Below are 14,347 nucleotides of genomic sequence, written 5' to 3'. Positions count from 1 at the left end.
AAAACATGTGGCTCGTTGGTACATAGCTGGTTTCCCGAGACACGGGCGTTCACACCGCAGTGATAAAGCGGACGTGTGCAGGTCGTATCGGGGGTTCTCAACCGCGGTACCTTCGACATTTGGGGTCGAATGACTCCACGTGGTGGGGGGGCTGTCCTGCGGCATCGCTGGCCTCCCATCAGGCCCCTGAGCACCCCACCCCAACTGTGACAACCAAAAAAGCCTCTGACACTGCCCCAAGTCCCGTGGTGGACAAAAGCCCTCCAGCTGAGAATCACTGGGTGAGATTAATAAAATATGTCCTCTGCTTCCTACACAACAGCTTAGAAACCTCTCCTCCCTGAAACTTAGGTGACTGCATTCCTAAATCTTATATTATTTGATTTTTTTTAAAAGGTGTCCAAACAGATCAAGGACTACATGTGTATCAATCAAATCTGAATCCTATAGAATACTTTTCTCCTTTTTCCTATTTATATCGGTCACCTTTTGAAATTCTGACATGTCTGGAATAGACAACGGTACAGAATAATAAATAATGCACGGGTTTGGGATGGGATTTTTTTTTTTTTTTGCCAAAATCCAAATAACTGGAGAAACAGTTCTTCCCTTTTTGTACCATGAGATACACACAAAATAGGAGCGTTATCATAAAAAGCCTTCATTTTGACACCAGAATTCCTGTTTCCGCACAAATTAAAATGATCCCCAAAGGCATAAAGTACACAAGCTTTATTGGGCAGCAGCAATGAGCCACGCTGGCACACAATGAAAGGACAATCGGTCAGAAACACGCAGGATCACATGTGTATCATCACGGGATCGAGGATTTAAATCATCTGGGAGTTCCTGCTAAATTAAAGCATCCTGCACCAGAGCTTCCCGCTAATGAAAGAACGCTGTCCTGGTGGATACGTGCAATGTGCATTACACGGACGAATCTACTAATGAGGAGGCCGCCGACTCCTAGATGAGTTTACGGCTAGCCCCCCTGCAACAAAATCATAGAGTGGCCACCATTTTTGTTTGCTAATACCGCGTCCCCCCAGCAGTCCCCCCCCCCAAACGCAGTATCCACGGACGTTGCCCAGTGACGTTAACAGCCGGCACCCCCCAAGCACGCGGTGACGGAGAAGCCGGATCCGCAGGAACAGTGCCATGGCGTGAGCAGACGTCGCGGAGCGCGAGGTCTCGGGGACGCCGCCCGCACGGTGGCAATGCCTCTCGGTTCCCTTCCGAAACACAAGACGTTATTTTCCCAAGATGACATGAACATCATTAATGGAAATATTTTCCAATAAGTGTACGCGGCAAAAGGTTTTACATGAAAGGAAGGGGGGAGAAGTAAAATCTGTTATATTTACAAGCTCCTTTTATGTTTTTTGATGACAACAAAGCTGGAAGTAACGGGATTTTGATGCAAATCAAGTATCTCATCAAAAACTCAGGTCACACACACACACACACACACACACACACTTAAACACACACACAAAAGATTAAAGATAAAAACAGCTGAGAGGTGTTTGTCTTCAACAGGATGGCGCGGAAGCATGTGTAGGTCCCACTGGCGATTTTGGCAAAGGTTTAAAATGCTGCCCCATAAAGGCATGAGGGCTTTCCCATCCCCACCCCAGTAAAAACAAAACAAAGTATAAAAGCAAAAATCTGGAAAAGGAGAAGAGGCATTATTGTGTCCATTCCCGATGAGCACAGAACTCAAAATACATTCAGAAGTTGTCAGTGTGACCTAAGCTTTCAGCAGAGAGCACGCAGAGGGGAGCAGACACGGGCACCGAAGCCGACTGCACACAAAAGGGCTTAGGGAGGGAAGCTGGCCTGGGGCCCGGATGGGACAGACATGCCAGCTCGCGGTCTCCGGGCTCCAGGTGGCTGCGAAGGTGGTTTGCTCCGATGTCTAGATGCCCCCGGGGACGCCCCTCCTTCGCTCTGTGGCAAAGTCCGCTGCCCCAAGCAGCCAGAGATGGTGCAACCAGACCCCCCTAGCACCACGGGCAACACACATGTGAGCATGTGCGCCCTCCAAATTAGGATCCAAACTGTCAGGCTTCAGAAATTACTGAAATGGAGAAGCTTGTCTGGTCTTTTCTTAGAGGAAGGAAGGGGCGGGGGGAGGAGAAACCGAATGGATCCCGTCATCCTCATGCACGTACAACCATCACCAAAAGACAGAACAAAAATAATCATAAGATAACAAAAGTGCTAACCAGGACAGAAATACCTAGTGGTGTCAGAGGGTGGGGGTGGGGGGTTAATTTTTACTTTGAGGAGAAAGGTTTGAATAGCACTGATTGTGTGCCGTGGGGCCTCCGGCCTCAAATCAAATAGGCTGCCAGAGACTTAGGTCCCACTGAGGTCCAAGGTGAGGGGCAGGGGTCAGTGGTGCTTCCTAAATTCCTTCCAGATTGGTAAACCGAGAGAAAGGTCAACGGGATCCGTCTGCTCAAGCTCTACGAACTCAGGAGGTTCCTGTTTTATCTTCCCCCGCAACTGAGATAATCCGCGTGCACACGGGTCCTCTGCTGGGACTGCTCTGACAGGTGCAGGTAAGGATCCTGTACCCTCAACCGACTTGAGGCTCCTGCCCTTTGGGGCTCCAGAGTTTGAGAAGGACATGCATCCCTAGACACCCGACGACCCCCAGCAGGAGGAGGGAGCAGGCTGCCCACTGATGGGGTGGTTCCACAGCGTGGGGGTCGGGGCTCCGCTTGGGGTTTAGGTCCCTCTGGCCCCCAACTGCCTCTGCCGGAGTGCAGCTGGGACGAGAGAACAAGGTTTGCAATGGCACAGACCAGCACCCCTCCACTTCCAGGCGTGGCTTCTTCGGCAGCTCTCTTCCTGGGAGATGTCAGGTGGCATCTCAGGCGTTGACTTCAAAAGTCAGCTCACACACCTGGATCGAACTTGGGACTTGAGGGGGAAAAAAAACAAAGCAAGAGACCGTCTCCCTGTATCTGCTGGGAAAGTCCAAAATTTCCTCACAGCGCTTCTGGCAAGACCTACCTGCAGAAGCCATCACCTGTCTGTGAACAAGGCCAGGTTCAGGGTTTGCAACCTCAGATCAGAACAACTTAAGACTTACAATCGGACTTCTAAGAAGATCAAAGCATGAACTCCTGAGCCCAAGGCTCCCTCCTCTACCTTTGAAACTATGTAACATCACTCAGACAGAAGTCAGACCCACTCAATCTTTCCGGCTAAAAGGTCCTATTCTTAAATAACCATTCATTCACGGCGACCTATATTCCCTGCAGATCCTTCCGGTGTGGCAGAGATGGCTGGAACAGAACGGCCGAAATACTGCAAAAATACAGAATCTTAAAACAGAAGCAATGCCAAGAGCCAGTTTACCCAGTGCCTGAAACTTAGTATCATTTTATAAGGGTTTAAAAGGGCAACATAAGTACATGAGCATATGGAGAGTGCTCCCAAGGCCAGGAACCGACGTGCCCGCTCCTCCCGCCCCCAACCCCCCAGCCGCAGGCTGAGCGTAGGGCCGTGGGCGCGGCGGCCAGGCTGGAGCTCACGTCTCTGAAGCACGCACAAGAAGCGTCATGCTGAAGGGCTGAAGGAATTAACCACGGATCCGAGATCGCAAACAGTCACTGGAAGATCCGCCGACTTAACCCTGATGGCACACATATGTGGCACCGAGTGACTCGAAAACCCAAGAATGCCTTGCCCCGCCACGCCCAGCGCTTGAAAACTCCCTTCCCTCCTCGGAAAAGAGAAGCCACAGCTTTATAAGAAACACACGTGCGGGTACGCCATCCCGGTGGGGGAGGGGTCTCTACCGCTGGCGGCCTTCCAGCAAGCTCCCCCTGGAGATCTCGAGAGGCAGCGGAACGGAGCCCCGACCCCAGAGCCGGCAGCCTGGGCCTCCTCCTCCCAGGGACTCTCTGCTCGAAGCTGCCGCCGACGAAGGGCATGGTTATGATGCCTCTGCCTTGGCCATTTCATCCTCCTAATGGGAAACAGATTTCTGTGGAAGCCGAGAGCCCCCAGCCCTGACCTTGCACTCTGGACTCAGGAGGCCTGAGCCGCATATGCTACATTGTCTAAAGAATTAGCCGAGTCTCTTATCACCCTGTCGACACATTTAGGAGCCGTTCGGTGGCACCTTTCCTGCTAAAACAACTGCTGAAAATGTCTGAGGGATGTCCTCAGATGGCCACAGGCTTTGTAATTGTTACCAGGTCCGAACACAGCAGGGTAACACCTTTGAAATTCTTTTACGAGGAGGCAGGTGGCGCTAACTCGGGCGCTGTCGAAGCTGAATCTGACGCAGGAGAACAGAGGGGATTTACGGCTCGCTCGCTCTGCCCTGGTCCGCTCTGTGTCGCTCTGGGAAGGCAGCGTGGCTTCGGCAAGCAGAGCGGCCTCGGGCGGGGTGGGTAGCACTTCGGCCGTGCGATTACCGTCTGGGTCACTTTTGACCAGAGTCATGGCCTTTTCCCGCAAACCTGTAGACCGCGAGCTTGACGCTTCTCCGCAGCCAGTTTTTTCAGAGCGAGGAAGACGCGGGGAGCACACACACATTAGGACTGTTTAAAACAAAAACACAAACAAACCCTTCTACAATCCGCAGCCGGACAGAAACTTCTATCACACGACACCAGAATCCCAGTCCTCGGAAGCTCACACGGTGACCCACGTATAAATGTGTTAGCCGAGCCACCAGCTTTCACATATATACATTCACTTGAGGCCGAGTCATCCGGGGCTCGAGCAGGCCCCCGCGGGCACGTCCCAGGAGCCTGCCCCGTTGAACCAGCCTCGGGACTCTGCACATTCAGCCGCTTCGCGTCCAAACGGCACATGGTAGCCATTGCCGCGAGATCCACAGGTGGCACTTAAAAAAGACGCAACTTGAACTCTGTCCACCGGGAGGGCGCAGAGGCCGCGGTGCCCTCGGCCCGCGCACGCCTACGAGGTGAGCTTCGAGTAGCTGGGCGGGGAGAACCGTCTCCGCAGATACTTGAGAACGTACAGGGGGAGACAGCTGACCAGAGTGATAACGGACACCTTCCACAAGAATGACAAAGTGGCGATGAAGTACACATCTGCAATGCAAGCAAAAGGGAAGACGGCGGTGAGCGGACGGAATGTTCCAGAAGGCCTGTGCAGCTCAGGAACTGCCAGCATAGCTATTGGGCGGGGGGAGGGGGGGCGCTGCCTCTCCTCACTGACACATGGCCTCCTGGCACCGGCCCCTTTCCTGGGCTCCGTCTCCAGGGCTGGGATTCTCCCCACTCCCTCCTCTCTCTGACCTGTGCCTTCACTGACAGTCACTGAAATGCTACTTCCAACACCAGGAAAACTACAGGCAGAAACAATTCTTACAGGTGTTTCTGATCTGGAATCTGACAGCTGGCACTTTTCTTTGCAAACCCCGCCGCCCGAGAGCAGAAAGGCACTCTGACACCAGACGTGTTTTCCCCTCGCCTCCGGGATGGTCACCAAAGCCCAGGACGGGTCGGGTCTGAGGGCGGTGCAGAGCGGGAACCGGGTGGCCTAGGGGGCTTCCACTGAGGGACGGACGCCCCCTTCCGCTGCAGGACAGAGAGCCCGCGGTCTGGAGGGTTTTGAGAGAGCAGAGCACAGCCCGCAGCCTTCCTCAGTAGTGGAGTGGACACCACTTCTGGGGCACAGATGGGGAGCGTGTGGCTGGCACGGGCCACGGTCCCACCCGTGCGTCTGTCCAGCCAGCCCGTGACAGCTTCCTGAGGGCAGAGCTCGCCACCCCCAAGCCACTGAGCACACAGTAGGTATTCACAAAAACGCATTCTGAGAGACTCTCAGGACAAGTGTGAAACTAAGACTTCAGTAACCGGACGTTCCTTTCACCTTGACCAAAACCTTATGGAGCGTTTGCTGATGAACACGAGACCTGATCAGAGACGCCTTCAGGGGAAGGTGGAGTTTCTTAACCTACCAATAAGGACAAGTCCTGCGGGACTTACCATTTATTCATGAACAAAACCTGGATGTCCGACATCGCATTCGCCCCCCCCAGAGCCCGGCACTGTGCCCGGCTCCCTCGAGAAACCTACCATGTCTCTGTCTAATTCAACAGAAACCCCTTCTAAGTCACTTAGTGCAGTGTGTTTTTAAAAGGAAACACTCCATTGACATTGTGCCCACCAGCCTCTGTTCCGGGAAGCTGATCCACAGGTGCTATCTGTCCCACGGGGACACCAGTAAGAAAATGGGGGCAGCTGAGTGCCAAGGCCAGCTGGACAAAGACCCCAGGATGAGCGCTGGGGAGGGGGCCCCTGGACCTCACTGCCGGGCTTCAGCCACAGAGCGGGTCTTACCGATGAACTCGTGGAGGAACACCAGGGAGGCGATGTAGCAGGCCAGACTGAGCAGCTCGGCCACGGTCATGAGCCAGTGCCACGTCTGGATGGTGAGGGCCACCATGAGCAGCTCCGTGAGGATCAGCGACGTGAAGGAAATGGCCACGATGTGCACGAACTCGGACTCGAACAGCAGCAGGGCCCCGTACATGATGGTGCTCCCTGCGAAGGCAGACGGAGCCGGTGTCCCCGCACAGCCCTGCCTGCCCGCAGCTGCCGCCCCTCCCGCTGCCCTCCAGAGCCCCCTCGGCCTGGGCTCCTTTTCCTTTATTTTCCGTTTAGACATGAAAGATGGCACTTGCTAAATGAGGTTGATGAGTGGTGCTCTATGGAGGCTTTAAAGAGGTGTCTCGTTCTGATTTCCTATTTTCTCTTTGGACCTTACGTCATAAGGAGTCTATAATTGCAGGGGAGAAGAAAGAGAGAGAGACAGAGGGAGAGACAGAGGGAAGGAGGGAAGGGGAGAAATGGAAAGCGGAAAAAAACAAAAGAGAGGCAGGAGAGAGTATCTGGAGTGGGTGAGACAAGAAACAAATTTAAATTTAAATACACTCTTTAAAATAACAGAGGTAAGCAGTCACAAAAAGGCATAGTCCGCTTCCAGGAGGTACCTAAACTAGTCCCTTTCATGGAGACAGAAAGGATAATGCTGGTTCCCAGGGGTTGTGGTGGGGAAGGGGGAATGGGGACAGAGTTTCTGTTTTGCAAGATGAAAAAGTTCTGGAGATCTTTCCTTACAACAGTATAATACTAGAGATGTGCAATGTAATTCACACGCGTGCACATACTGAGCACTCGCAAAGTGTACCCTTAAAAAGACGGTATTGGCAGATGAATGGATGAAGAGGATGTGGTATATGGATACAGGGGAGTATTACTCGGCCATCAAAAAGGAGGCGATCTTGCCATTTGCAACAACGTGGATGGAACCGGAGGGTATCGTGCTAAGCGAAATACAGAAAGACAAAAACCGTATGATTTCACTCATATGTGGAATTTAAGATACAAAACAGATGAACATAAGGGAAGGGAAGCAAAAATAAGATAAAAACAGGGAGGGGGACAAACCATAAGAGATTCTTAAACACAGAGAACAAACCGAGGGTTGCTGGAGGGGTTGTGGGTGGGGGATGGGCTAAATGGGTGAGGGGCACTAAGAAAGACACTTGGGATGAGCACCGGGTGTTATACATAGAGGATGGACCACTGGAATCTACTCCTGAAATCATCATTGCACTAGATGCTAACTAACTTGGATGTAAGTTTAAACGCCCTAACGCCCACAACACACACACACACACACACACACACACACACACACACACACACACACACACAATGCCAGAGGTAACCCAGAGACACTCAGAGCATCCTGTACCTATAAGGAGGCAAGAAAGGAAAGCGGGAGAGGGAACAGATACGTGTCTCTCTAGTACAGCAGAAAAGCAGACGGATGGTGCTCACACACAGCTCAAATATCCGACAGCACAAGAATATTACACAGAGGCAGGGCCAGGAGATGCTCAACCCCAAAACTCAAGCGACTGACTGCCCATCGTGCCAGGGGTTCAGGATGAAGGGGTGAAATGGGGCTTCAGTGCTCCTGATTTATGAGCTTTTACATACAAAAGGTGGCTGCAAAAATCAATGCGTATATTATACTTTGACGTACTTCTTAAAAATCCTCCCCCCGCTTTTTTTTTTACCGATAATTTAACTTCCTGCCAACAATTTTAACAGTATCTACACCTATTGGTTGCACATGCCATCCGTAAGACCACCCCCCACAACACACAATGTATATTTGTAAAGTAGACGTCTGTACCTGGGCAGATGTAGATGGATATTAAGACCACTGCACAATTACATATATTATAAAACACGCATAAAAATAGAAATAAACACCAACAGCGGTTTTGGTATTTTCTCCTCCTACACCTAAAAGTCATCCTACAAAGTCTCTCTGCAGTCTGAGAGACCCTCCCTGGAGGCCAGTGAAGCAGACACATTTCTCAAAAACTATAAGGACCTCAGAAAAAGTATCAGAACATTCCAGAAAGCAACCGCTTTTTGTTACAGTGGCTTGCACAGCCCAGCAGGTTGTGATTGGTGTTCGTTGTATTTTTCTCTGAGTCTGTCTCCTGAAGCAGACAGCACCTCCTCACAGATCTATCACTGTGCTGAATGTTCTGGTCCTTACAAAATGCCGGGTAGGGCCCCCCTTGGGGCGCACCGTCCCGCCCCTTAACCCAGTTTCAGGGTTCCAGCTCCTTCGTGTTCTACAGACAACAGAACCCCCAGCGTAACCCCACAGCTGGTGTGACTTTTCTCACCTTGATAGATGCTAATCAAAACCCATATTAAGAAGGTCTTGTAGGACAACGGTCTTCCCTAAACGAGAGAACAAGAAAGAGCAGGTTATGGTGTGTGGCTCACCCAGGGTGTCAGCTGCCCCACGCTTCCCTGCCACCAGCAAGGCAACCTGCCTGTTTTCATCAAAAAAAAAAAAAAAAAAAAAGCGTCTCGCACATGTCTGGACATGTTTGAGAAATTACACGTTTAAAAGACAATTGATATTCGGTGGGAATAAATCTGCCCTTCAGTAAAACTCCTTGAAGACAAATAAACGAAATCATACACACACACACACACACACACACACACACACACACACACACTTTTTAGAAGCATACACAAAAGTGCTTCCAGGAGCAGACACGAGCCTCAGTGGCAGAATGGAACTGTCAGGGGCTCTTTTTTTTTTTTTTTTAAGTTTTTGGTTGGTTAGTTTAAGTTTTCAGTTTACATATTACTGTACAGTTTAATATTCTCTAGGAGCACACATATGGCTTTTTTAAGGAAAAATAACGTAAAACCACACTCCTTCCTCTCAAGAAAGCCGCCACCAGTTCAAATCGTTGAAATCCGTGTGTTCAAACCGGAAATGGAGGGTCTGTGTGAAATGAAGTAGGAAGAGAGGGAGGAAGAAGGGGAAGGAGGAGGAAGGGAAGGAGGAGTTCACTGAACCTTGAGAAGATCCTTGTAGAGCTCGGGATACAGCATGGCAACTTCTGACTTGACGTCTTTGTCCAGGACCAGAGAAAATACGGGAAACATGGTGTAAATGGTGGAGTACCTGGGGGAGAAAAGTCACCGCAAGTCAGACCAGCCGATGGAAAAGGAACAGTCTGCTTCTCCAGCCTCTGGAGCCCCATTCCCATGCATTTATTCAGGCACTACTCACTAAGTGCCCATTACGTGCCAGGGCTGGTTTTAAGGACTGGGGATACAGATGAGAAACAGAACACCTGCCCTCGGAGAGCTATCCTGCTCATCTGTGAGCCAACAAAGTCGGTAAACTACACTGTGTGTTGCAGGTAAGTGCTGGGAAGGCCACTGTAATGGGAGGAGAGGGAAAGAGCCATGGGGGTGGTATGATTTTTTAGAGTGGGTGCCCAAAGGACGTGACAGCTGAGTAAACACCCATAAAAGGTGAGAGGCAGCCATGCCCAAATGAAGGGAAGAGCATCCCAGGCAGAGAGAACAGCACGTGCTAAGGTCCTGAGGTGAGGACCTGTTTGAAGGACAGCAAGGCAGCCAGTACAGCTGGAGTTGAGTGAGTGAGGGGGAGAGAGGAGATGGGAACTGACGGGGGCGAGGGGTCCGTGGCAGGCCACACAGAACACATTTCGGGGAGCCCCTGCGTTCTGGCAGGTTCTTTCATTCTTCTGGGACCTGACAAAGGACAGTCCACTTTTCCAGTTAGAGGCAGGCATGGGGCGCCTGGGTGGCTCAGTTGGTTAAGCGGCCGACTTCGGCTCAGGTCATGATCTCAGAGTCCGTGGGTTCGAGCTGTGCTGACAGCTCAGAGCCTGGAGCCTGTTTCGGATTCTGTGTCTCCCTCTCTCTGACCCTCCCCCGTTCATGCCCTGTCTCTCTCTGTCTCAAAAATAAATAGACATTAAAAAAATTTTTTCAATAAAAAATAAAATTAAATTAAAATTAAAAAAAAAAAAAAGAAGCAGGCAGAATTCTTTGTGAGACTCTCCCCTGGGACCAGCCAGCCTTTCTGTGCTTCCTGCCTCCTCACAACCAGGCGTGTGCCCTACACACGTCTCTATCTAGGACACGTGTCACCCAATCCACCTACCTGGGTGACTCAGACACTGAGAACATTCTCTGAAGGATCAAAAGGAACGTCATGAGTTCCAAGTCAGGAATGGGGGCGGAGCCGATGGCAGCAAATGTCCACGTGACCCCTGTCTGACAGGTCACTGGCACACAGCAGTCAGGCTCTGCTAGGGACATCTCCCGGGACAGCAAGGCTCTGGCCCGCCCGAGAGACCCAGCAGCATGACATTCTACCGGGTCCACGTCAGGGAGGGCACTTTCCAGACCCGTCTTTCCCCTTTTTCTAAGACCCCAATGAAATCACTGAGTCTGGGAACCTTCGATCTTGCTTTGGTCGCCATCACCAATAAGCTCGGACGTTCATGGGCAAGCATTCTCCCCCCTCCAGGTCCAAACCGCCAAGCGCTGTGAACCACAAGCTCACCGAGCTCCACTTTCTCAGTCTGGGTATAGGCTAAGCCATTCAAAAATAAAAATCCAGGGCACCTGGGGGGCTCAGTCGGTTGGGCGTCCAACTTTGGCTCGGGTCATGATCTCACATTTGGGGGTTTGAGCCCCGTGTGGGGCTCTGTGCTGACGGCTCGGAGCCTGGAGCCCGCTTCGGATTCTGTGTCTCCCTCTCTCTCTGCCCCTCCCCTGCTCATGCTCTGTCTCTCTCTGTCTCAAAAATAAATTAAAAAAAAAAAAAACCAAAAACATTACAAATAAAAATCCAAGTTAGGTTCTCAAGTGCATCCCGGGCAACTCGGGGGCTGAACAGTCGAGACACAATGTTTCTTCTCTCCTCTGTGGTATGTTTAGGGAGGTTTCATAAGAAGTTAATAACCCTGCCTAGCTTTCCTTACCCAATGATGAGGAATCCTTGGTAGAGAGGAACCGATGCAAAGTAAAACACAGAGGAAAAGACAGCCTGTGCCAACGAGAAAGGAAAGGAAGACGTTACCAAAAATCACTGACAAAGGCCCTACCTTTATATAATGACAACACCCCACCCTTAACGTACCGCAAGCTTTACTGACACAGTTGTGAGTGCTTTGAGTAAATCAGCTCATTTAACAATTACAAGCACCTCATGAGACAGGTACTGTTGTCATCAACCCCTATTTACAGAGGAGAAGAGTAAGGCACAGAGAGGTTAAGTGACTCACCTACAATCACACAGCTCACGAGGGATAGAGCCAGGAGTCGTTCCCAGGTAGTTTAGCTCCAGAGACCACGCTCAGCCCCCTTGTGAGCACTGACTGAGTTACACAGGCTACACCCAGGGGCGCTCTCTCCGTGACCTCTGTGAATCTCCAGAACCACCCATGAGATCAAGTCCTAATATCGCCTGCCTTTCACAGACGGGGAATCTGAGCAGGTAAACTTCACTGCAGGGTTAAACCCAGCTCTGTCTCCAGAGCCTGCGCTCCTGACAGCTCAGAAGCACCGCCTCTCTGGGCATGCGCCCAAGAAACAAGTTAGCAGAGGTATGGAAACAGACAGAGACACCTGTGCCATGAGGATGGGCACCCATTACCCCGGAGGGCAGGGTTACAGACAAGGCTTCCCTTCTCACATGACACCTTTTACAATTTTGGGAAACTTTTATGAAGAGCCCACAACCAGGAACACCTTTGCAATTAGACAAGAGCAGCATTTCCAAACCTTTACTGAAATGTCTACTTCCTGGTTTGGAAAATATTAGCTACTGGCAGTGAAAAACAGGCTGGGGAGATAAAATCTGACTTGATGCTCTGTTAGGTCCTTCTCTGGACACCTACAGGCTAACAGAAGGAAAGTGGCCTCAAAGCGAATTCCTGTGAGCGGAAAACCAAAAAGAGGCCGGCAACAACTGAAGGCTTTTCAAAGACTAAGTACAAGAGGCGGAGGCAGGCTGGCCATCAGCAAGGGTGTCTCACTGGAGGCATCTCCCCGTCAGCACCCGCTCTGGGTGCTGACCTGGCACGGAGCTCCAAATGCAGGTGCCACCCGGGACCGCGGTCCTGGGCAGCCCCAGCTGCACCCCCTGGTCATATTTCAGAACTGAAAGGTGAAAGCCACCTTTCAAATGACTTCTCACCCAGGCGGGGCCGTGGCACAGAAAGGATGTTTGTAAAAAAGTCAAGAATCTGGTGCGTAGTTTTGCAAATCAAGGTCAAGAGCCTCCTTCCCCTAAAAGGGCCTGGCTGGCCAAAAGCCTTCTTCATCTTGGAGAGAACACTTTAGGGAAAATAAACCACTGTGGCCACATCTATCAAAGAGAACGACGTCAAAGTGCAGTCCTAACAGGGACTTGCTCTTAGCCAATCACTTTCAGCACAGTGGACAGGGGTGAACGCATTTTCCCACAGCACAAAGAACAATTTCTCATCCTGGAATTTTTTTCTAAACTGAGGCTCATAGTAACATACAGACATTACTGAAGTCAGCTCATCCAGGCCAGCTCTTGTGTGCATGGCCACGGACAAGCTGGTTAATCTTCCGGTGATTAAATCATAGTAATATCCAGTGTGATTCATGAGCTAACCTAAATTAAAAGCACAGATGTGGTCTGGGGCGCCTGGGTGGGTCCGGCAGCTAAGCGTCCGACTCTTGATTTGCGCTCAGGTCATGATCTCACGGTTCATGGGTTCGAGCCCCGCATCAGGGCTCCGTGCTGTCAGTGCAGAACCTGCTTGGGATTCTCTCTCTCCCTTTCTCTCCTCCCCTCCCTGGTTTGCAGGCTGTGCGTGCACTCTTTCTCTCAATAAAGAAATAAATACACTTAAAAAAAAAATACAGTACAGATGTGGTCTGATGAATCATAACAGCTATTTTGATCATGTTGATAAAAATCACTTGAAGGCTTCTATGCTCTCAAATGCAACAGATACTGAAAACATAAAATCAGGGGCACCTGGGTGGCTCAGCTGGTTCAGTGTCCGACTTCGGCTCAGGTCACATCTCGCAGTTCATGAGTCCGAGCCCTACACCGGGCTCTGTGCTGATGGCTCAGAGCCTAAAGCCCGATTCAGATTCTCTCTCTGCCCCTCCCCTGCTCATGCACTCTCTCTCTCTCTCTCAAAAATAAACATTTAAAAAATTCAAAAAGTTTTTTAAAAAGAAAGAGGAGGGAGGGGAGGCCTCATGTGCACTTACTTGGAAAGGCAGGATGCCTTTTATGTTGTGATTAAGCTCCTTTCCCACAGATTTTAAAATGTCCCCTTACGGTACACATCTCCCTGTTTTGTTTTGATTAACAGCGGTAAGGATGCCTTCGGCACTCGATGCCTTAGAAAACTCTGCTTCTCAAAGTGGCCTTGGCCGAGAGGCAAGACACATCTTACCATCCCCATGTCACAAACGGAAGACTGAGGCCCAGAGGGGGAAAGTGACTTGCTCAAAGTCTCAGAGACACACAGTGGGGGGGTCAGAAAGGGAGGTAGGTGTCAAGACACATCGCCCCTATGTTCTCTCCACTTAACGGGGGTGTTTCCACCTAAGTGTCCACGGAGGAGAATCAGTCAATAGTGTTTCAACACCCAGAATAGTTTCTTTCCCACCCTTTGGCCTTCCTCTCAGTATGCACTTAATCGCTGCAGCCTGATGACGGATGTTTAAAGGAGCTGGGGAGACAGGAGGTGGGAAAATACTCTAGAATCTTTTTGTGAGAAAAAGATGGGCGTGAGACGTTATTCCCAAGAAGATGAACAATCGCGGTAACGAAGCTCCACTCCCACCTGGGATGGCGGGAGGCAGAACTGTGATATCAGACACCCCCCAGGGCCATGGGCCACGCCGCCCCACCTGGGAGCCCCTGCAAGCGGAGGCAGCACCGGCCTCCCCGTATCGAGGGCACCCAAGGAGACACCGTG

General features: G+C 50.9%; 1 protein-coding gene across 2 annotated transcripts in view; it reads right to left on the bottom strand.

Annotated features, from left to right (window-relative positions):
• Window positions 1-717: 717 nt before the first annotated feature.
• The window catches only part of ATP9A (ATPase phospholipid transporting 9A (putative)), a 129,473-nt gene continuing 115,843 nt past the window's right edge, over window positions 718-14,347 (bottom strand). For both annotated transcript variants that reach the window (XM_043553659.1, XM_043553660.1), the window contains exons 24-28: window positions 11,357-11,421; window positions 9,408-9,516; window positions 8,714-8,771; window positions 6,339-6,542; window positions 718-5,084 (exon numbers count right to left, since the gene is read on the bottom strand). In XM_043553659.1, coding sequence (XP_043409594.1) covers window positions 4,948-5,084; window positions 6,339-6,542; window positions 8,714-8,771; window positions 9,408-9,516; window positions 11,357-11,421 — 573 coding nt within the window. In that variant the 3' untranslated portion in view covers window positions 718-4,947. The remainder of the gene's footprint in view (window positions 5,085-6,338; window positions 6,543-8,713; window positions 8,772-9,407; window positions 9,517-11,356; window positions 11,422-14,347) is intronic.

Source organism: Prionailurus bengalensis, chromosome A3 (genome assembly GCF_016509475.1).
Source record: "Prionailurus bengalensis isolate Pbe53 chromosome A3, Fcat_Pben_1.1_paternal_pri, whole genome shotgun sequence".
NCBI lineage: Eukaryota > Metazoa > Chordata > Mammalia > Carnivora > Felidae > Prionailurus > Prionailurus bengalensis.
This window is presented reverse-complemented; position numbering and strand designations above follow the sequence as displayed.